The 24613-nt window shown below is 43.1% G+C and overlaps 2 protein-coding genes across 3 annotated transcripts; one reads left to right on the top strand and one right to left on the bottom strand.

Moving 5' to 3' along the window:
* Positions 1 to 1253: 1253 nt before the first annotated feature.
* pygo2 (pygopus homolog 2) lies at positions 1254 to 7700 on the bottom strand. 2 transcript variants are annotated; one of them, XM_080787725.1, is made up of 3 exons: positions 7538 to 7700; positions 5984 to 6033; positions 1254 to 4898 (listed from the first exon to the last, which is right to left on the bottom strand). In XM_080787725.1, exons 2-3 carry the CDS (start codon positions 6023 to 6025, stop codon positions 3237 to 3239), a joined length of 1704 nt encoding a protein of 567 aa, XP_080643851.1. In that variant the 5' UTR covers positions 6026 to 6033; positions 7538 to 7700; the 3' UTR covers positions 1254 to 3236. The 2 variants fall into 2 exon arrangements, with proteins under 2 accessions (XP_080643851.1, XP_080643850.1); XM_080787724.1 differs by having other exon boundaries at positions 6666 to 7700.
* Positions 7701 to 8396: 696 nt separating this feature from the next.
* On the top strand, positions 8397 to 18860 carry she (Src homology 2 domain containing E). Its single transcript, XM_080786942.1, has 6 exons — positions 8397 to 9474; positions 11654 to 11777; positions 13650 to 13892; positions 14908 to 15142; positions 16079 to 16198; positions 16839 to 18860. Exons 1-6 carry the CDS (start codon positions 8986 to 8988, stop codon positions 17020 to 17022), a joined length of 1395 nt encoding a protein of 464 aa, XP_080643068.1. The 5' UTR covers positions 8397 to 8985; the 3' UTR covers positions 17023 to 18860.
* Positions 18861 to 24613: the final 5753 nt, after the last annotated feature.

Below are 24613 nucleotides of genomic sequence, written 5' to 3' on the forward strand. Positions count from 1 at the left end.
CAGTTCTACAACTAGACAATTTATATTAAATCCATTGTTGTTCCAATAAAATAGGTTACAAGAAAAAATAATCTTAAACGGATACCAAGATGCAATTAAAGTTTGTGGCAAAAGTTATTTTATATAGCCTACAGGTATTTCTTTCTTGCCTGTCTATACTACTGTGGAATAAGTTATAGGCTAGCGATGCACTTTTTTAGATTTGTTTTTATGCTTTGATTTGAGGTGGTTTTCAGTGCAATTTATTGGTACCGCTATATCCTAATTTAAATTATTTTGTATTGCAGGACCACATTTGTTTATTATGCTTTTATGCTGTGTTTGTTCTTTATATCTTTTACCAACATCAAAATTTAATTATAAAATGGCCTTCCGAATAGTAAAGTGTAAAGATATTACCAAATCCTTATCCCACTAAACAATAATTATCAATTCTGAGAAATTGTTTTCAATCAAATCTTGCGTTTCTGTTCACTTATTCTACTGCTGTTATCAGTTAGACCTACTGACACATTATGCTGTGAGCCTAATCAAATCATTTAGTAGTTATTTTTCAGTGCTGCAAAGTTACTGATGCAGGCTTTGAAAGCAGATCAACACACTAAAGTCCTTAGTGCCAATTAAAGTAAACGAACACTTGGGATTTGTCTTGAATCTTAGAAAGGTTTAGTTTTCTGCAGTATTAGAACTGTAATTGGTGTTGTCTTGTTCCATAATTTGTGGCATCCGCAATCTCCATTAAATCAACATACCCATCATAAAGCTCATTTTCCATTTGGATATGTTAATATCCAATATTAAGATCACAACACTATTATTTAATTTTTGTAACTCTAATCACAAGAAATGTATTGACTATGGAAGGTTGCATGTTATAAATCCTAGCCTGCATTGAACTGTCAAGACATCTCACATATCAAGGCTTACAGTTGACTACAAAGTCAAACTGATAATAGCTTGAATTTATATAGCGCCTTTCATGAACCCAAGGACGCATTTACAAAATGTACCAACATCAACAAGCAACTATATGCCATAAGCCTGAGAGAGAATAAGTGTCTTTTCAAGGCAGCCTTAAAAGATGACCAACTGATCAGTTCAGATTCTAGTATTTACTTAAAATATTAATATTTACAAATTCAAACAGTTTCCTTGTTTTTTAAATCATTGCCCCATAATAATCATTAATTCTATAACAATGCAATGTTTGACAATGCTTGATGTCAAAGATGACAAAGAATTACATTAGCATATCCGTTTCAGCGGGTTTACCAAACCTCATTTTTAATACAACAATTGGCAACAGATAAAAAATAAAACAGACATGGACAAGTACAAAAAAAAATCTCTTTACTTCAGAGTTCAGTACCTTTCCCTTCCCCAACCAGTGTGGGGCTCACTGGTTCCTCTAGGGTCCACCAGAGGGCGCCAGAGCAGAGCACATTGAACAGCACAAAATACCAGTACAAAAAAGGGAACGGCTGAAAAAAAGGCATCTCGGACAATGAATGAAGAGAGAGAGATAAAGAAAGAAGAGAAGATACAAACACCTTCCTCTGGGACAGAAATGTGAAAATGGATATTATTTTTCGCTCTTTAGTTATTTGGTCTACTTCGAGGCCTCTAGTAGAGACCAAAATACAAACAAAAACAGCTCAGACAAAGTTACTGCATTGGTTCACATGCAACCCAAGAGAAGGAGAAAGAAAAAAAAAGAAAAAACTATGCACATCTGATATGACATGATGTCACTACTTGCTATGCCAACACCATCCAAAAGCACCGATGTCACAATAAAGGTCCTTTCAGACGGGGAGCAGGTGACGCCCGTGTAGTCGCCTGGATCAACGACACGTCTGCTCCAGGTCTGCTCATGAGGGACGCGTAGCGTAAAAACAAAAAGCTCAACACAATCCAGGCCTAGTCAGCCACAGGCGTGTGCACGAAACAAGCACACGAGTGACAATTTCACGGGACCGCACCCACGAAAATACGCTTGCGCCCCTCAACTTCTCCGCGCGTCCAAAATAAACGCATGCCTCTCATTGAAAATGAATTACTAGGAACGTCAGTCGCTGCCCGTCTGTAAGGACCTTTAATGTGTAATGTACTAATTTGAGGACTGGAGATATAAAAAATGCTTGGTTCAATGAATATGAAGGGAAAAAAGCCTAACCAAATAAACCAAGACACGTTCTAACTTTTTGTTCATTGGTTGACTTTCCAGCATTTTTCATAGCGGACGGATGTGTTCTGGCAAATGTTCAGGGTTACGAATATTTACACATATTTCAATAATGATATCCTCTTCTGTGAGGTGATAAAGACTCTAGTTCACTAAGGGGAGCCAGAGCCCGGGACTCCTTTGGATTCCTTAGCACCGAGTTATATAGTAGAACAGGGAAAAGGAGTGTGTGTGTGTGTGTGTGTGTGTGTGTGTGTGTGAGAGAGATGTGTGTGTGGGGGGGCATTGACAGGACAGCTCCTGATATGAATGTGTCATGTACTTATGCCACAATAGTGGATAGTGAGGATTGAAAGTTCATATATTCTGATTTATCTAAACATGTTCTTATGCTACTGCAGTAAAGAGGTAAATAACACCCATTATAGAAAAATCAAGTTTTGTTTTTTCCTCAGGTAAAAACACGTAATAATTCTGTGACATTCAAGGCCTTTTATACTTTCAGGCACAATTTTAGATATTTTAATTCATGTGGTCTTTGATTTATAGCCTTGAGATGCTAGGGGAAATATAGCACTACATCTGTGCGTGTAGTGTGACACATGCCATTTCACACTTGTGGTGTATTTGGGGTAAGTCAGTCACAGTCAGTTTATCAGTGCAGGAGCTTCCTTGCCGCAGTTGCCGGTCAGTCACAAAATGTGTGAGGTAGTGCGTTGGTGTCAGTGCTATGCTGGTCGGCAGGCTAGATGTCAAACAATTGTGAAGATTGAACATTCGTTATGTGATTTGACTCCAATGGGTAGGGAAGCAAAAAAATTATAATCAATTTCCTAGAGTCACAAAAAGTGCTATGTGTAAGCATGAATGTGAACGAGTTGGCGTTTTTTTGTCTGTATAATCAAGCAAGTAAAGGGCTAGTCAAGATGAAGTTGGGCAAGTAGCTGACGTGATAGAAGTCATTCAGTTCAATCAGAGCATTAATGTCTCTTCACCTCTCTATTCATTCCTACACCTCACACCTCGCTGCCTCTCCACTGTCACTCACCTCTCAGCCCTCATTGGCTGCTACCAGCTGCCCTAAGCCCTGGCGAACATACACAGCCTGGATCTCCTTGGTCTTGAGGCAGAAGTCACAGGCCCAGACAGCAGCGCACTCCCGGGTCAGAAGGCCATAGGCTGGCTCTGTCAGACCTGTGCAGTCACGGTGGAACCAGCGCTGGCATGACGCCTCGCACAGAATGGCGTCCTGGTCGTCGTGCACCTCCGCCATGCAGAAACCGCAGGGGAACACCATCCCAGAACCCCCCAATTTCCCAGGGCCTGACCCTGGGCCAGTGGTGGGGGCTGCTGGGCCAGGGGGAAGCGGGGACTGGGTGTTGGGAGTGGATGTCGAGTTGGATGGGGGATTGGGGTTACTGCCTGGGGTGTTGCCCCCATTGTTGTTGGTCATGTTGTTCTGGGCTGAGTTGGGGGGCGCATTGGGCATGGGACCCCCAGCACCGGGAGTGTTGTTCTGCTGGCTATAAGGGGCGGAGCCAGGGGCAGAGTTAGGAGGAGTGGGCTGCTGCTGTTGCTGCTGGGAAGAGTTGTTTGAGTTGGGAGCATTGGCATTGTTTGGTGGTTGGAGCTGATTGGGTGGTGGATTCTGCGGCTGGCCTGATCCATTCAGCGGGCCAGTGGGTGAGGAGTTGGGGTTTGACTGGGGAGGTGCAGAGGGAGGCTGACCAGGTGTGTTGGGGTTGGGTTGCTGGACATCGGGGTGGCCAGGGAAGGCTCCTCCAGGCTGGGGAGGGCCAGAGTTGGGAGGAGGCCCTGGGGTAGTGTTGTTAGGTGGTGGGCCATTGGGGTTCAAGTTAGCCTGTTGCTGCTGCTGTTGCTGCTGCTGAGGCGGCCCACCTGGCTGAGGACCTGGTCCACCAAAGTTCTTGCCCTCCTCGTTCCCTGGCCCTGGAGGACTCGGCCCAGGGTAGGGGCTATCCTGTGAGGGAGGGAACTGTCCTTGAGGGGGCATGCCTGGCATCCCCCCCACCATGTTTCCTCCAGGACCACCACCCATGCCGCCCATCATGTTCATCCCAGGAGGCATCCCACCCATGGGGTTCATGGGCCCGTGTGGGGGTCCCCTGGGGCCTCCACCGCCAGGCAAAGGGGGGCTGTTGAAAGGGTGTCCACCCTGTCCATGCTGCTGCTGTGGAGGCATACCAAACCGAGGGTGGGGTGGCCCTCCGCCCCCAGGGCCCCCCATAGCACCAGGAGACAACATAGGGTTGAATCCTGGCCCTGGATGCATGGGTGGACTGAAGTTTGGGGGCATGTTGAATTGTGAGGGTCCCCCAGGAGGGAATCCACCACCTCCCCCACCTCCCCCACCGCCACCCCCAAACCCAGGCATTCCTCCAAAGCCCAGCTGGTGGTGGGGTCCCGTGTTGGATGGGGGACCAAAGGGTGGCCTCCGTCCAGGTTGCCCGCCACCTGGTCCTCCAGGGCCTCCCATGAAGGCCATGCCTCCGCCCATCCTGCCTCCACCTCCATATCCCCCTCCGCCACCTGCCCCCGGGCTGGGCAGGAACGGGGCTCCTCCTGGTCCGCCAGCCCCAACGGGTCGAGATGGGGGGCCAAAGTCATCGTCGAATGGGTTGGAGGCGACCAGGTGATCCACCATAGGGGTGGGAGGAGGAGCAAACTCAGAGAGGTGGGAGAACCCTGCCGCCTAAGACAAAATAAAAGTACATGTTCACCAATCCCTGAACTCTTCGTAATCGCTAGTAATAGCTTCACCTAATGTTGGTCATCAATGAACAGAAATGTTAACGGCCACTAAAAAAGTAAAACTAAAACTAGCTAAATGCTTTGAAAACAAACATCACTTTCCCAACATGAAGGACTGCCCTAAAGTCACTGTAATGGTTCTGCAATGCAGTTCAACCACCCAGCTTTGGCAACAAAGGTTGTTTGATTCTTACCAGTCTCTTGTTGCGCAAAGCGTTTAGACTGAGAAAGTCTAGGTTGGAGCAAATGCCATGAAGCTTTGTCAACCAATAACAGGTTTAGTGGTCTAGAATTTAAGACTGCTTAGAAAACTACAATGTAATTGGGTTAACAAGTAGTAGAGCTATGTAATTATGGATACAATTACAATCATGATTGATTTTTGGTAATGGTTGTTGGACGTTGGTGGGCAGAAAGAGAAGGTTAAGGCTGGCAGGACACTGTCAGGCACCCGGAACTAGTGGTAAGCAAACTGCCACTATGGAAGCCAACCCAGGGCAAAGCCAGAAAGGTAAGTGGCAGTGCACGACCTAGGTAGATGCGCTGTTGCACGACAGCTTCACTAAAAACACTGTAGAGCTCAAGACCCTGATGCTAGATAGAAGTGGGGAGGGCAACGATTCAGGAGTCCCGAGTTGGTGTCAGCTAGACTGCACTCTTGCATCGCAGGGAAACAATGTATTGTGTATGATCTCATTTTGTTAATGGTTTTGTTGTTCTTTGTAACTGTAACTTTGGTCAAGTAATAGTGAAATGGCCTCAGCGATTTTATTGTGACTGTGAGCCTGATGGATGGGGAGATGATTTGCACATTGTTTTGGTTATTAAGCTTTGTGTAATGATAAGGAGATGAAGGCCAAATGGCTGATCAAAAGATCGTTTCACAATCACAATGATTATTTTGTATTAATTGTGCAGCCCTAACAAGTAGACATAGACCATGGCACAGTTCACATGTCAATCACTAAGAGCATGTTTACAGTATGAAGGAATGTGTTCAGAACACTGCCTCGGGCAAAACTTTACCTGAGTGTTGGATTTCCTCTTCTTCTTCTCTGGGCTCTTCATCTGTGAAGCTGAAATAATGAATATAGAAGGGGCAGAAATAAGGAAAATGAAGGATGCATTTGTTGGGTTAAAAACAAAACAAAAAACAGACCTTGCATGTTTTCAAACCACTGGTCCATCAAATGTCTAAAAAAAACACCATTTAGATTGGCCAATACCCTTAGTGACAGAGTGGAGCAGCTTTAGACCTAGGGCCTCTTTGTTTTTAAGTCCAACAGTTGAGATGGATTCAATGATGGGACATACACTGGCATGAGGACAAGATGTTGAACATCCAGGCGTTATCACCACCAAGGTTATGAAGCCTTGACTCGCAAAATGACCCAGGCAGACCAAATGACCCAGGCGAGAGAGGGAGAGACCGTAAAACAGAGGCAGGAGGAGGTTAAGGTCAATGAGGAAGACAGGAAAAGACGGAGACATGAGGACGGAGGAAACGGGGAGTTTGAGGTACAGTACACACTGAGAGCAAGAAAGACATGAACCCCGTTCACAGATGTCCACTGTGAGAAACAGCCACCACCGAAGACAGTCGTGAAGTTTACACATGGGGAATTGCTAACAGCACCAGTGCAGCCCATTGCAGCGCAGTAATGGATGGTTCCGATCTGATTGGGAGATGGGTGAAATTAATTCCTACCTTTGCCTCGTTTTCCTTGACCTTGTCCCGCCAGTAGTCTCCCCGATTCGGCAGCCATTAGCTAATATGACTGTCGGTGAGGTGGCATATCACCGTTCATATGCAAGAAAAAAGTTAAAAATGACGAGTTCCTTAAGGCTAGGAGCCGAGCAGGTGGAGTCAGCCTCCTTCAGGTCGATAGAATGGCAACCATCACGACTAATAGCCTACACAACGTTATTGCAACGTTATCGTAAATCAATAAACCGGCCCAGGTCTGCAAACTCTCCCCCCTTCCAGCTGCAAATCTCTCGCCACGCTGTCTGTCACGCCGGGATTTGGTCAACAAATGACCGTTCGGTTTGTGTGTGCAATAGCGTTAGTTAGCCGTGCGATCGGAACAGACGGGTCGGTTCGATTCAAGCAGCCCGGGTCGCAAGCACAGTTGCAAGCAAGCACGGTTACATGAAACTGACGGCTTGCTACCTGGCTGGTTTGCCAGCGCATGCAAGTTGCAGCACCCCCCTCCTCCCTCTTGGAAATGATCACTTACAGATGTGCAGCTACTACACTACTAGTTACCACTAGCGTAGCTAACTAGCTAGCCACGTTACCCGCTGTGGCTAGCTAGGCAGCCCTGAGATCCCAGTAAATAATAACAGCACCATGGAAATGCTTATTCCAAACCATGAGCTGTAGCTCAGCTACATTAAAAGTTGATCATTTGTGACAATTTGGCAGAACCCAAAGCTTCACGGCGAGAGACAAACAACCGGTTTCGTCCCGAAACGGTTGTTTACTATGCTAACGTTAGCTTGGTGGTTGGTAGCTAACATTAGCATGCTACTGGATAGAGCTAGCCAGCTTGCACTGTCTTTGGAAGCGAATTGTACCCTTTCTCCGTTGCTTGCTCTGCTGTCCGTTAAATTGAAACTCTCTGGCGTGTCATTGTCGGCAAACCGGTCCACACGCGGCGTATGCCTGCTGATTTGTTCCACTGTTCAACTAGGATTCATGCAAAAACGCAGATTTTGCCATATTAATCATGGCCTACTGTCGCCACCGGACAAAGAGGGACAAGCAGGGGGTATCGCACACAACAGAAGGTTTCAACTGGGAGCGAAAATAGGGGTGTCGTAAAAATAAAAATGTCCCAAACAATAAATACAAAAATAAAAACAAAAATAGTACAATTTAGCTAATTCGCATATATATAATTTGTGACTGGAGCCGTGACGTTTAATGGTCTACACAGAGAAGTCAGAGATGTCTTACTTTGAGTCTTCTCTTTTGCTCACCCTTCATCAGTACAAATGGGCCGGCCCAGAATGGACCACTTTCAAACGCCGCACAAGTCTAGTCAGAGGTTCAACATCAATTAGCAGTCCAATTAAAACATTCAGTAATGAATAATTATATATATTCATGAATTTGAAATTGACATGGGGGTATAGGATATTACAAGGCAATGGAACAGTATAGGCCTACATTAGTATATACACTTTATTTATTTATTTTTACAAATTCAATGCTAGTTTTCTTAATACGCACAAGGGCATCCAGCCCTTCCGATTTGTCAATTTCCAAAGCTTTATGCAGCTGCTAGCCTATACTGTATTAGAAATAGGCTAGAAGATTTCTCCATCAACACACCGCCCACCGCATTGGTGTTTGGTCCATGTAGAACGGTTTGGTCTCTGCCCCCCACATAAACATTCCCACCCTCTACTCGAAGCGCAGTCAGGAGCCAGATTGCGATACAGGACGGTGGTAAAACACAGATAAACGAGCTACTCTAGGAATGGGACCACAAATCAGAAGCAAGAAAAACTTTAGATTCTTCCGAGTCTTCCCACTTCAAAGACATCTCTTTATGCAAAGGGAATAACTTTTCCTCTGAATGGAAGGAACAGATTTAAGAAAAACACAAATGGGATAAAGTAGGAATATTTAAACGTTTCTCTCGACGAATAGGCTTGTAAAATAGCCTATTTCATGGCTGAGAGAGCTGTTTTTTTATTTATTGTATTTCTTTTTTTCCCCTTTTTATTTTTTGTTTTCATTTTTGTAGACAAATTATCCATATAGCCTATAATCGGATTAATACAGATAGCCCTAGGCTAATATAGTTTAATAACAAATTCCAAGGCACATAGGCTATGACATGCCTATCATAATTATGTTGATCTAGCCTACTTAGATTCTGTAGTTTAGCCTAGAAGCAACGGAAGTCTTTTGTTAGAAGACACTGTCATTTCTAAAGGTGCGTCTCTTGGGCCGTGGTGTATGGCGCAAAAAGGTGCTGGAGCAGAGAGGTTATTAGCTTTCTACCTTAGTTACAATGGCAAAGTGGTTCAAAGAGTTCCCTATAAATCTGAAGAACGGTACCGACAGGATCCGTTCTGCCTCCGAATCAGGGTCCCAGTCAAGAGCCAAACCTGGGATGGTAGCTGGCATCGGTACCAAAGCAACAGGTTCCAAGGGCAGCCAGCGCAAATGTTCGGGTGTTGACAGTGGAGTAGGTGGAGGAGTCGGCTCTCTCTTGTCTGGGAGAAATCGTAAAAATTCTGCCATCGAATTAGGGAGAAATGGCACAGGTTCACTAAAGGATGGGAAAGTTTGGGATAGCCTTCTTCCTGGGAAAAGTCGTAAAAATTCAAAAGCAGATACAGTATTTGAGGAGCAACATCGGCCCCTGAAGAGTTCTGCGAATGCTTACATCAGTCGGCTGATCAGAGTGGATAAACAAGACAAGGGCCCCAACTTCAACAGCGGTACCATCAGTCAAGCAGTACCTGAGACTGAAAAAGCACAAGTCAAAACAGAAACGGTAAGCACTCAAGCTACTCAAAATAATGTAACTTTGTTTATGTCACAATTTGATAGCCCACTGGTTTCTTCAGAGTTAATTCATTTTATTTATAGACTATATTGTATGCACTGTGCAGGACTCATGAATGAAACATACATGAATGATTGTAATCAGCACTGGTCCATGCCCTGATTTTGGTAGTAGTGTAAAACATTCTCCTCTAAGCTCTAAGAAATGTGTGTGTGTGTGTGTGTGTGTGTGTGTGTGTGTGTGTGTGTGTGTGTGTGTGTGTGTGTGCGCGCGCGTGCGTGTGTGTCATCAATACTGTTGACAAATTACAAATCACAAAAGTAGTGCCGAACCAGTTGCAAGCTCTGAAAATTGATATTATTGTTTCGGTTTTCCTCCCTCCCCCTTTGTCTCTGCTTCCCCATTGTATCCACTCCTCCCAGTCTGTCTCTCTATCTCTCTTCCTCCTCACCCCTTAACCCCCCACCCCCACCTCTCGATTCTCACCCTTGAACACAAAGCCATGGTCAGACAAGCTTGGGTTGGGTGAGCCTCACTGTCCCGCTGTAATGTTTCTCGGGCCTAGTATTCCCCTACTCCCTCAACCCTCACGCCTCTCTTTTCACTCTGCTCAGCCCCCCTGGTGAAGGCTATCATGTTATAAAAAGCATTGTGTTATCTGACACTCAGGTGCTAACCTGAGTACCCTCCAGCTTGGCTTTGATTAAAAAAGAAAAGGAAAACGAGAGAGAGAGAGAGAGAGAGAGAGAGAGAGAGAGAGAGAGAGAGAGAGTGAGTGTCAGGGAGAAGATAAAAGAAGAAAAAAAACATAAAAGAGGGAGGAGGAATAGTGAGGCCACTGGGTTTGTTCGCTTGTTCCTGTGTGATGGAAGTGTCATTGTCAATTTGTGACACTTCCATGTGAGGATTCATTCCACCGTAAAATCCTCAATGTTTCTTTAAATTAGATTGTAAGGTAGAAGATTGTAAAAATTTAAATTCTGCTGCAGAATCAAGAATTCAGAATATTTTTTATTACACACACTATGGAATTCTCAACAGGTTTGGTGCTTTACAGTAGTTGGTTATCAAAAATATAAAGATAAGGGGTAGATAAAGAAATATGCATTATTGCACTTGTTGAATTGCAGTAGTTGCATATACATTCCTCATTGCACTTGCATGTATACATACTGTAAATGTGAATTATTACACTTGTTGTATAATACACAGAGGGTTAGGGTTATTCATTATACAATACATTGTCCATTGTCTGTGTAGCTCAGTGGCAGTATTATACGTCTAATTTATACTTGTGTGTCACTCACCAAAAATAACAGATGTTCAAGTGAAAAATGTGTCATGCATCACATTTGTATCCCCAGTATGATTCTCTATATAGGGGGAATCACCTATTATCTGTTTCCAGAGTAAATATATGGCGTACAGTGGGATTCATAGAAAGTCACATTGTGACGCAAAACCTGGTCAAGGTTCGGGTGACGATGCTGTAGTATCCTACCTCTGTGTTTATGTAGGTGTGTGGATGTGCACATGCGCAGGTGTGTGTCTGGCATTCTGTGAATGTGTATCCGCATTGCCAAAAGTTGTCTGTCGAGTACACAGGTTAAGGACATCCTGTGTTCCATGCCTATCAAGCTTTTACACTATTCCAGTGGTTCTCAAACATTTTGATGTCAAGGACCCCTAAATGTATATGTAGCCTATTTGGCCGTGGACCCCCATCTGAAAACGTATTCAAAGTTGTTGATATACAAGCTCGTAACCCGTCACATTGCATTGTGAGTTTGTAGATTGTCTATTTTCAAATAAGGTTAACGTGGTTACATAGACTTTTATATTATAATATTAACTAATTTGCCTGGGGACTCCCTAGAAGGGATATAATTGGATATAATTTTGAATAGCTGATCCTTATCTCACAGCTTACAGTTTATTCTTGCTTTAAATCACATCCTTCATATTACATCACCAGGCAGGTGTCAGACATTTCTTACAGGCTTAAATGCGATGATTTGAGTTTTATTATAATATTTTGTATTGCCTCTGGCAGTAACCCTGTTTTGGTTTTAGTTCTAAAATCAAATTCAATAATGCACAGTAAAATCATGTTAATTTAGTTGTATTCTCTCAATTAACAATTTTACAATGTGTGATTTTGTTTCAGGTGATCATCCTTGAAGACTACGCAGATCCGTTTGATGCACAGAAGACCAGAGAGAGGGATGCAGAGAGAGTGGGAGAGAATGATGGCTATATGGAGCCTTACGATGCCCAGCAGATGATCACTGGTGAGAGCTGCATGCTGTTCATATAACTCTGGAAAATGGACCTGTTTTGCTGTGTCACTGGTAATGACAATACAGAGTGGGAGACTCTGTATTGAATGAATTGATACAGAATTGATGAATTATCCCTTAGGTAGGGTATGTAGGGTGGGATAAGAGAGTACTGTATGCCAGTGTATAGGTATTAAAGTCTTGACAACTGCAAGTGCTCTATCAGAACAGAACTGCATTCTGCTGTTGAAGTGTCTTTGAACAAGAAACTAAACTCCTAATATTCTTTGTAGAACAACATGTGCTAAAAGTAAATGCTAGCATGAACACATGAACCCTAGCCTCCAAATTCTGGGCATATCATAATAGGCAAGCATTCTGTAAAAGCAAACCACAAGCTCAATGCATCGCAGACCGTAGAGGGAAAAAAGGAGGGGGCCATGTAACCCTGGTCAACAAAGTATATAGGGTTTAAGTGGTATGCTGATCTGTGTCGACTGTCGAGTAGGAAGTGTTGGGTAGTTCAATTTGGCATTACTAGTGAATGTGTGCTCCTGACTTGAGTGCTGGGCTTCAACATTTAGCGTATGCATGTCCTGCGTGTGAATGACAGAACTGACATTTTCAGTCTAGCCAGGCTAATAAGCAACTAGAATGTGAACCCGCTCCCCTAGAGCTGCCCGTACCCCATGGGGTTGCCACGGCAACTGTGTTGTGCTAGGACAATGGGCGCAGTTTCCTGTCTCTGCTTCCTTTTTCCTGTCTCTGTTTCCTGGTACTATTCTACGAAAAGGAAATTGGCCCTCGGTGACCCCCCCCCCCCCCCCCCACTCTCGGACACAGCTCTGCATGGCCCCCTATATGGACCTCTCTGGCCAATTCTCAACACTTCCCAGCATCCAGGAAGACTGTCGGTCAGTCGTCCAATCACGTGCTCTCCTGACCTTTCATTCCGTCATGCCATTGTTTTACCCAAAATGGTTACACAATAGCCCGCTGTGTCTCTGAAATGGTTTATAGCATAGCACTCTGGTAGACCTGACTCCTGTCGCTGCCTAGTCTACCTTCAGGTTTCCTTGGGAAAGCCCACTTGGGGGATATGAGACTAGTTTATTAACCATGTCATATTTAGTACATCAAGCCATGAAAGTAAGGCAGAGTCAGCATGCTGCTTTGTTTAAGAAATAGCATGAGATGTATTGGCTTAACTGATTGTCTTTTGGCACTTTCTATAAAGGAACTATCATCCATATGACACACACCATATTTTTACTTTTCCAAGCCGCTTCAAAGCACATTTTCATCCTGATTGAATTTCCAAAGTCTGTTCCTAATTGTTTGAATAAGTAGCTTCAACTAGCTTGTATATCACTGGATTTGTGACTTTGTGGAATAATTTTGACTAATCCTCATTAAAAGCTCATAGTGCTGGCTCACTGTGTGGAAATGCCTTGACAGCTTAAGCCTGTGGGTCAGCATGTCATCTCCCCAGCTTTCCCCTAATAACAATGTATGTCGTCCTGTCCTTTTTTTTTGTTCAACACATACTGCAACACCAAGATTACATTTTCACCGTCAAACTAGACATTGTTAAAGTACCCAGTTAACAGTTTGAGTGCCCGGGACAGAGGCCTTAATAATTAATGACGTTGGATGCCCAGAACGGAGATTGGTTTTTAAATCCCCCAAAATAATCTGCTCTCTACTCCCTAAGCAACTACCATGAAGATTTCCTTGAGCAAGGCACTAATAACCTTAACCATTCTGCCAAAGCAGCTGGTAACTGGGCAGACACCTAGGTGTGAATGTATACAGCTACAGTATGTGAATATGGGGGATGTAAGAAAAACATTTGTCTTTTTCTTGCCCATTGTCTCTGTTCAGAAATAAGACGGAGGGGGTCCAAGGACCTGCTGAAGGTGTGCGTCCTGCTGGAGGGAGGCGAGGTGACTGTGGAGGAAAGTCGGCCAGCGCCCCTTCAGATCTATGACATTCCCTACGAGGGGGGTGGTGACGGCGAAACTGTCAAGACCCCGGTCAGCCGCCCGGAGCTGGACCCCCGCCCCTCCACAGAGTATGAGCTACCTTGGGAGTGGAAGAAGGAGCATATAGTCAAAACTCTATCAGGTAAATTAAACTCTGGGGTCTTTCATTTATGCAGGACAAAGCATGTTGTGTCTTGAAACCAAGTTACATAATTATATCATTCAAAATGATCTAAACAAGGACAGCGAATGTCAGTCAATAAGTTATTTATCACATAGCTATAGTTAAAAGCTTTTGATCAATTTAATAATTAACGTTAATACTGTCAACTGGGAACTGGCAGGGCTAACCAAATGGTGTGGAAAGGGAATTGACTGAAAACACAGCTATATCCTCACCATACTGTGACTCGTCAAAGGTTGCTGTTTTAAATTTCGCCCCTGGATAAACTTCAGCCATGAATATGCCCAAACAATTTACAGCAATAGTGTTTGGTGGCTTTCCATGTATGATTTTCCATATATGACATGGTGAACTGCTTTGGCAGCAAAGTCACTCATGGAGACAGTTAAGCATGCAGTGGCACATGCGCTTGCACTGATTTTAAAGGGCAAGTATGGCAGTTGACAAATAATACATCACTAGCAAGAGACGCAAAACTGGGTCAATTAAATTAGAATAAACAGGTTTCAAGCTTGCAAGTGCGGCGTGAGCTTGTAGATTGGCCAGGACATGCAGGCAGTGGTAGTCTAGTTCAATTATGATGATATAGGCCTAGTGTAAAACTCACTCTATACAGTTATAACTAACTACATCTCAACTTTAAAAAAAGAAGAAAAAGAAAAGGTGGCACATATCAGTAGTTTGTACAATGATCCAATCTGTCATAGCTGCCATCTAGTGGACGAGTAGATGCTTGCACATTAATAGTGATAATAGACCGACAAGCCTACACTAGCAACAGGACTATATAAGGATTAAAATAAACTTGCGTATTTTGTGCGCGTTTGTCTCCCCCACGCAAGGCACAAAGCAGACTCTGTCCAGGCCTACGTGGAACTTTTATCACCCCATCCAGACCCTCACCCAGAGAAAATAAAGGCTGAGCATGAGATGAAAGTTAATATCCCTATCCATTGCCCTATTTGTCTTCCAGCTCAGTTTGACAGTACTGAACGCCATTCTCCAACCAAAGATGATGCCCCTCACCTCACCCTCACCAAGCAGCCCCAGCATCCTCCTACCCAGCAGCAGCATCTGAGACAGAAAAGCTGGACCCAGAAGATCCTGAAGTCCTCGCCCAGTCTGTCCCCTGTCTCCCCCACCCCCAGCAGCAGCCCTGAAGCTGAGGTCTGCCGAGTGGACCCCACACTACCCCTGGAGAAACAGAGGTGAGTGTAATGTAAAGAACGATTGTCATACTGGGCATTAAGATTCTGGAAACAGAGAATGGAATGAAACTACTGAATATTGAAGGAAGGAAGGAAGGAAGGAAGGAAGGAAGGAAGGAAGGAAGGAAGATAGGCAGTACTAAACTCTGGATTGCTAAATGTTGCTAAATATTCTTTGAATGTATATCATAACACAGAATGTGCTGATGTTTCACTTTTTCAATGAACTTCATTCCAGAATGATTCATTTACAAAGCATAATCATTGTAAATGTTCCAAACATTAATTAATTTAAATTGTCATGCTGTTTCCAATGGGGCTTAAAGGGTTAGTTCAGATGTTTGGACTTAAAGCTTTAGGAAATACTTGCCATTCATATAGTGGTTGCAAAGGTGTTGATTGATTGCCTGAGTCCCATGGTGGGAGTTCTGGCCTGTTGGTTACAGTCATTTGGTGGGGGTCTGTTGGCCACTCCTTAAAAATAAATGAATCCACAAAACTAGCGTCATTTGTATTGTTGACCTATTTCTACCATATAGTGCAACTCTCACCCCTCTGTCACATGGAACTATTTTCCAGTATCACTATGCCAACAGCAGCACAAATAGTTCCATGAGTCAAAGGGGTAGAAATGGTTAATAACAATACAAATTACGTTAGTTTTGTGGATTAATTTATTTTTAATGAGTGTCCCCCAGACCTCCACCAACTGACCGGAACTAATAGTCACCAAAAACAGACCAGAACTCCCATCACGGGACTCAGGCAATCAATTAATACCTTTGCAACCACTATATTAATGGCAAGTATTTCCTACAGCTTTAAGTACAAAAATCAGAACTACCCGTAACCCTCTAAGGAAGCAAAAACAAGTTCCTGCATTCAATCAGTAGTAGATGAGAAGTCATTAAATAAATTAACCTGTAATTATTTCAGCTGGTACCATGGCTGTGTGACTCGCCAGGAGGCAGAATTTCAACTGCAGTCCTGTAAGGAGGCCAGCTTCCTGGTCAGGAACAGTGAATCAGGCACCAGCAAGTACTCTATCGCCCTCAAGTGAGTGAAATGTAAACTTGCCTCTGCTATGATTAAATGGCTTAATTGACAACATAATGTATTTACAAGGAATGGATTGAGTATGTGGTAAACTCATTTAGATTTATTTTGTCCTCACGTGATAAATGAATGACATCATTGGCCTGTACAATTTCATCCATATTCAAATGTATTGATTAGTTAGCTCCCTAATCCTAGTTTATGTAACACGAGTAAGACGCGCAAACGCGGGAAGCGAACGCAGCTCGTACATATTTGGGTTTTGGACGTATAGCTGCTTTGGGGACTCCTTATATGGTGCCCCTTTTGTGCCCATATATGGAGCTGAGTGGACCTGGCCCCTTTTGTGCCCATATATGGAGCTGAGTGATTGCTGATGCAACACACTATACACACATATTTGGATAGCGGAACAGACACACAGACAGACAGACAGACACACACACACACAGACAGACAGACAGACAGACATGATCTGCTAGGTCTCATAGTAAGTGCTCACTGCGTTCGCAATAATTCCATTGTAAAGATGTACAGTATATTAGCTTTTCATTGAGTGGATTCTAATCTATTTCACAACTAAGACTTTAGGTGGGGTTTACTCTCAATTGTTCCATGCCCTTCTTTTCCTCTGATTCAGAACCAGCCAGGGGTGCGTTCACATCATTGTGGCTCAGACCAAGGAGAACGGCTACACTCTGGACCAGAGCAGCTGTGTTTTCCCCAGCATCCCTGAGGTGGTGCATCACTACAGCACTCAACGCCTGCCTTTCAATGGTGCTGAGCACATGACCTTCCTGCACCCTGTGTCACGTATTCACTGACTCCGACCCCCTGCTCACACCCCCACCTTGCTGAGGTGAGCAAAAAAAAACAACTCACACCTCTGGAATCTGCAGGGAACTAAAGTGTCACAGAGAAAACAAACCCATCCAGTAATATACGTTGGATAGACTGTTGGATAGACTGGTGACATCATGCGTACATCCACTGCTTGTTTCCCATCCTTTTTTGTTTTTAAACATCTCATTCCATATTCATTCATCCCATATTACCTTTCTGTATGTGTTATAGTTGTCATTCTTACTTGATCACCAGAGGGGCAGAAGCAGCTCTCTGTGTACTGCTACTGTTCCCTTTTCCTTTCTGTTCTTGTGCAGTTGATGCAAAACACCCAGACTGCATGTTTTGCATGTGAACATGGGAGTAGCACAATACAGCTGGCACAACACTTTTATTGCACAATTCCCAGCGTGATTGGGACAGGAAGATGCATACAGTTTTGAGGGTTTTCTTTTTTTTCTTCTTATTCTTTGTGTGTGTAATTGTTCTTCTGAATCTCTATCTGGAATGATGCAGAGATTATTAGTGATATTTGCTTTTATATATACTTTATTGAGAATTATTCAGGGTTTTACAATTTATGCATATATTACATTGAAGTTACATGATTCAATATGAAAATATATCAAGGCATTTTGCCACAGCTGATCATGAAGCAGAATGTACTATTATGGGGAGAAAGCCCTGTTGAGTTCCCCCTCTGGTGGACGTGCTGGCACACTGCACCAGCTGAACCCTCTGAATAGCTCTTCTTTCTTTGTAACAGAAAAATCTACACAATTTCTTTTTTTACGGCATACTGTGTACCAACAGATGAACAACAAAGTGTAGCTTCTTTATGTTTATGCTCACAGCAGATTAGTAAATTATGCTCTTATTGGTTTTAATTCCCTTTAGCCCACTTGAGGATCTCTTCTACATTTTACTGTGAATGAGGGAATTGTGTCCTACCATCTGGACTGTGAAGCATTGTGCCTGATGCAATGTGCCATGGCTTTAGATTAGTGTATTTCATTATGGAAACTGACCGTTATGTTTAAATCATGCCCCTAAAATAATGTTTCTTCACTAAAGCTAAAAGTTGTTTATTCTGAGTTATTTCTGTATAGATAATCAGATCATTAATTCCAAATAATGTTATTAAGGCAGTTGTGATTTATAATGAGGTTCAGTGGTGAAATATTGCACTGTATTTTGTAGTCTATTTAAAAGAAGCCATTCTCTTTGTTTCTATCTGATACGCTCGCACGCGCGCACGCACACACACACACACACACACACACACTCAAGAAAATAAGCACCAATCCTGAAATGCAATAACAATTTTGCAAGAAAATATTGCTATCTTATCATCTCTTGTAATATGGTTCTATTGCTCATTTTGATCCCAATGAGTTCAACATAACATCTATTCCCCCAGGGGTCTTTCTACCCTCTGGTGCTAATTGAGATGTGCCAATCTAATCTATTGCGTTAATTGTTTTGTTGTTCTTTAGAATTTAAGTGTAACTCAAAGTGGAAACCTGTTGTGCATATTCATTAGTTAGTGACAAACAGGAAAACTTTTAGGGCAACTCTGATGGGCTGACAAAGAGTTCAGCATTGTTGCTCTAATTCTATAGCAGTGTCTTTATGAGGAGATATTTGATGAAAAAATACTTTATTTTTCGTTTTCTTACCAGAAATGTTGGCCATATTGCCCTAATTAGAACATATTTTTTTTGTATCACCATCCCAAGAGAATGTATGTTTTTATGTGGATATAATGTTTATACATGTTGTTGAAACACAAATGAATTGTATAACTGATTTTAATAAACGTTCCCAATGCTGAAATCCCCAGTGAGCTTTTCTTTGACTTCCACAAGTCAGCTATTAAGATATTACAAAACAGGGTGTTTGGACAGTGCTCTTTTTATGATGAAAGCAGGTGAGCCTATTTCATAGTGTGTGAAACTCAGACCAGTTTGCTTTACAGATTCTGAAATGACATTATTAGCCCTATTCTGGGCAAATCATATAAAAAAGTATTCTGTGAAAACAGGCGAACGCTGTTGTTCCTCTTTCCACAAGGTGGCATAAACATTTCCTGTTCCGGGTCAGTTGTACTCTCTGAATGCTATATAGAGTCTGGAAGTACACCTCCCAAAATCTGAGAGATGAAGCTCTGTACAAAAGCATCACAGGTGGGATCCCTGCAATAGACAATTTTGATTAGATTTTTGATTATCATATTAATCTGGGGAAAGAAATTCCTTTTTCAGCTTCATCCAGCTGATGGCAGGATAGTTATGAATCATGATTGCCAAGCCAGGTGTAGAAGATAGGGGTTAAGTGTCTTTCCCAGGGACACTTCGACGCATACCTAGACTGGGGCAGGGAGGCAAACCGATTGATGACCTTATGATTACCTGGCGGCCTCTCTACCTAGTAAGCTACGCCACAGTGTGCATCGGCAGCCATGTGTACTGGTATGACTAGACATTCTCACCGTATAGATCTCTGGATAGCACACATGATGTGTTGCGTTTGTCCCTGTGACCTATAGCCCTCTACCTACCGTATGTAAACCATCCTTACGGTGCATCTGGATCTAAAGAGTCCTTAATGCTGTTGGTATCAGGTGATCCAGTAATTTATCTTGCACATCCAAGTGGTCCCTTTTACTAAACGAGAGTATGGTAGATTATTATGGCAGTTTAGAGTTGAGAGGTTAGGGAAAGGGTCGGTTAGGAGATTGAGTTTAACTCTTAGCAGGGGATCATGTTTAGGGTTGATGCTGGGACAAACGTCTTATGTACTTGAAATAAACTGCCTTTAGGTCAATCTTAGGTAAACACAGCACTAAAGATGTAAGAGTAGTAGCATTACGTTGCACCCGTATCAAAGACACTTAACGTGAATGAAAAAAGGAGCAACTGACACCGTCCCTCTCTCCTTCCCTACCTTCTTACCTATCTTTATCTATCTATCTCCTTTTACCTTCCTCCATCCATCAATGTTACATGAGTCTGATGTCGGTCTGTCATCAGCTTCACCTTGACTCTAAGCAAGGACAAGGCACTGCCAACAATACGCCAGTCAGTAAAACAGAAACCAGGCAAAAAAGCTAAATTTCATCTGTGATGCGGTAATGGGGATACCCTGATGTTTGATTCAAGCTGATACTACGCTATTGACCATATGCACACCGCGGCCATCTTGCCATAAGTTAATGGCAGGGTGGTAACTAGGTGCAATTTCCCATTGACAGCCCATACATCCAAACAGAAAAGTCCTATCTGATTGTATTAAACAATAAGAACACCAACATTGCAGCTGTACGAAAAGCTTGAATTATTCTCTTTCTATCTGCGTTTGTTTCATAACAATCCACTGTAGACATAGCTACTTTCTTTCCTTGCAGGTGATTATTGTTGCAGTTTGGAACTGGAAGTGCTCGTTAGATATCACTCAACTGACCAGTGTACGTTGCTTTACTGTAAACTAGCAAATGGTCAATTATAAAATGTTAACGCAATATCTTAATCAAGCATTCATTCCATAATAAATTAACTATTAGGAGCTAGTGCTGTACATAACACAACTCTACTAAATCTACTACTAAACATTTGCAGGAATTTGAAAACTGGCAGAGAAAAAAATCATTAGGCATACGGGTGTACAAACTGTACATCAGTGGTGCCAAAGCTCTGTTTCACGCTCTATAGTTAAGTTGACACTCAGGATTGTTTAGTATACAACAAAGCTTAATCTGTATGCAGCGCTGTTGACAAGGTTTTGTAATCTCCGTGGGTCTTTTCCAGGATATATTATGCTTTAAAGTTTATTACATACTGCTAATTAATCTCTTTGTAAGCTTACGAGAAAGTTCAGAAGTATGGTAAATGGAAATTTAAAACACAATCTTAGTTCGTGGTGGCAAGGCCTTTTAATCAACTGGGATTGATTGTAGCAAAATATATGGCATGCAGGCTATCCATCTTAGCTATCCCTCTTTCAATCAAACAAAATGTGGTAATGATGGTGGTGGCAGAAGTCTGCATGATACAACATGATACCGAGTTACTGACCACGATAATGACATGATACTGACCATGATACTGACATGATGCTGACATGATGCTGACCATGATACATATTGACCATGATACTGACCATGATACTGACCATGATACATACTGAGGCAAACCAGGGGAGAATAGGCCAGATTCACAATAGAATAAGAGGCTCAGAGTCAGATTCAACATGTAACTTGTAAATTGTCTTTTATTAACTTGTTAGGGAAAGGGGAAAACGGTGCAAAACGTCAACTTAGGGTTCTCCTGTCAGGGGCTTTGGCTTCTATGCACAGTCCTGTGAGTAGAGCAGAGAGAGAGCTAGTGACTAATGTATTCAGGTGCTGTATGCTCTCCCTTGTGGAGTTCAGTCGGCCTAGGAGGGAGGGAGAGAGAGAGAACGAGACCAGGTGAGCCACAATACACGCACAGCACATCCAAGTGGGTCCAAAGGTTTGAGTTGAATCTTTTACTCACTCATACCAGCCTCCTCATGAACAGAGTGATTCCTGCTTCCTCACTCCTCCATTAGTCCAAACTGACTCACCAGGCAGCTTGGGCGTCGGCTATTTAAAAGCTTCTGTTGATTGCCTTACTGGCTGCAGGTGCGTCCATGTCCAGGCTCCCATTGGCTGCAATACCTGTACAGGGTGATATACTCCCTCCTTCACTTCCCTCAGCCTCCTTCCGTGGGGAATAGGCCTGGCTGTTTCCCCTGGTTTGCCACAATACTGACAATGATACTGACATGATACTGCCCATGACACAACATTTTTGATTATAATTACTCCCATGTCCAGCTTTGAGGGTCTGTGTAAACACAAACATTGAAGACAAAAGTGTGTAAACACAAAGACAAATCGTGAGGACGCAAATTGTGATTGGCCAGATTGAGATGATATATGATGACATATGATGATAAGAGCGCCCCTCACTTCACACCCGTGTGAAGTGAGGGGCGTTTTTCAAGTGATTTCAAATATTTAAAAAAAAAACGAAATAAACATGGTGTCCTGCTCAACAGCGTACAGCCGTACACAACTACACACAGCCTTTGCTCTCACGTGATCTCTGCATGTTACCCTAGCTTCTGTGTGACAGCCGAGGTCATCTGTCTGTGTCTGATGGACGTGGCAGTTTGACATTGTAGTGTCGCTTGACCTGACCTGGTAACCCAAGTGCTCCTGCCAGCCTTATCAGTCGGTGCGCCAGTGACATGTGTCTGGCTTTGTGTTCCTCCTCTTCTTGCATCACAATGGCGGCACCAACCACGGATGGCAGGAGGGAAACAAAGTTTGCCCTTTGAGGTTAAGTGGGCTTTAGATACAGTTTGCATGACTTGCTGGATCTATGCCATACCTACCTACAGTCCTACAATGGTTTAAAAAAAGAAGAAGAATATTATAGTGATATTATAGAGAGATACAGTATTTGACCAGTCTTCATGAATAGCACCTTACAGTTCCATGAGAGATTTTTTACTGTAGATGGTGCCAGTGGGAGTCAACCCTGACACCATAGTGCCATCCTGCATACAGGTTATGCATATGGTTATCATGGAGCAGCAACAGAGACACCTATTCTATTTGAGCTTCTTTTTATATTAACTATTTACTAGCTATCAGTAATTGTGTTTAAAAGTTTATCATTTATAAAGTGTTTCTTTTACAAGTTTGTTCTTAATACTACCTTAACCTAATGTTTTGTGTAAATCACTTTGAATTGTCGTGTTGAAACTCGAAATGTGCTGTACAAATAATCTTGCCTCTGTTTAAAGGGATATTCCACTGCACCTCAAGCTGAAATCAGGCTGATCAGGTGCGGATCAGGATCAGGAGCGGACATAGTGATATTACAAATGGTTACTTGTCCTCGACTCAGCTGAGGGGTTTAGACTGTTGGCTTGGTCTTGTCCACTGAACTGAGATGGTACCTCTTGTGTGACAACAGGTCCCATCAGAGCCAGGAGACCAACAGAACCTAAATCATCTCAGTCACAGGCTCAGCCAGGTGTAATTCAAGATCGTTGCACAGGTGAAGAAGAAACAGTGGTCCACTGAAGTTGACCACATCCCCACTGGGGCAGTGTTGTCTCTAGTTTTTGGGGTGGGTACTGTGATGATTCCCTCCCAGCCTGTTACACACCTGTCCGTCCCGGAGCAACACTTCGTTATATTTACAAACTGTCCCAAAGGAAGTTAACCTCTCGATGCTAAAGTGAAGGAATGCATCCAATGACGGGTAAGCATCTGATACTCTCACCTCAGTGCCATCTGAGATAACAGATGGACATAAAGGGCTGTATTTTGCGTGTCTTAAGTACCAGGTCTTATTACCCAACTTGAGTAAAGTAAAGACCTGGAGGCGTGATCAATGCCATTTGGCTATTCTGAGTGTCCAAAGAGCATTGATCACGCCTCCAGGTCTTTAGTTTACTCAAGTTAGGTAATAAGACCTGGTAAGACGCAGAAAATACAGCCCAAAGGGTATAACTTGTTCCAGCCGCCTTTATTGTTTTTTGGGGGTTTTTGTATGTATTAGACCGGTGCCCGGCTAGAGCACTTTGTCGTTGACGATGGAAGTTGAAGATCCATGCCCTGCCCCACCAGGCTATGCAATACCTGTTGTACCAGTGTCAGAGTACCCATTCCACCCATCTGTCTGTGTCCCTTTTCTGCCTGTGAAGTTGCCCGAACGGCCAAGGCTCCAAGAACAGTCAGAAATGTTCGTTAAGGGCTTTTATTTTCCCCAAACTCCTCCACCAACCTCCAGACAGTTTTCTTCAGTGCAATTCACATACACAAACTAAATACTGGCCAACAATAGACCAACAGAACAAATACTTAGGCAAACACAATTGAACAAGATCACATAGGATGAGAACTCTCTTCAGGTTAAACCTTGGTCACCCAAGGCCCTGTAGCTCTCCCTCAGGACTGTTACCCATGTTAAAGCCCACAACCAACTAACCCACTTGTCCCTGCAGCCTCCTTTAAATAGGGGTGGATCATACCACAGGACACAGAGCAATTAGCAACCTTTCTTCTCAATAAATACTTATATATAATAATACTAAACATACTAAAGATGTGTTACCATTAAACAAATATAAATAAGCATGAACACTCAATGACAAATACTCAAAGCATAAGAAGTAACCCCCCCCCCTCCCCTGCATAGCACTTGGCCCCTTCCTAAATCAAGGGCAATGCCACCAGCAGTGCAGGAGAGACAATTAGCAAACAATCAGTGAACACAGTTTTCCATACACAAGTTTAAAACATTAGTCCTTGCATGTTATAGAAAGCAGTTTCAAGTGTCTTTGTATATAGGGCACGGGTTGCCCCGTGACACTGCCCATATATGGAAATGTATGTATCTGTCTCTGTGTCCCTTCCCTTTTTTCCTATATATGGAGTTCTGTGTCAGTCATGCCCAAATATGGAGTGTTGTGATGTCAGAACAGGCCAGCTCCGCCTGTCTAGAGCCCGGGCATAGGCCTTTTGTGGTGGTT

This window comes from Protomyctophum bolini (genome assembly GCF_963924005.1).
Source record: "Protomyctophum bolini genome assembly, chromosome: 17".
Taxonomy (NCBI): Eukaryota; Metazoa; Chordata; class Actinopteri; order Myctophiformes; family Myctophidae; genus Protomyctophum; species Protomyctophum bolini.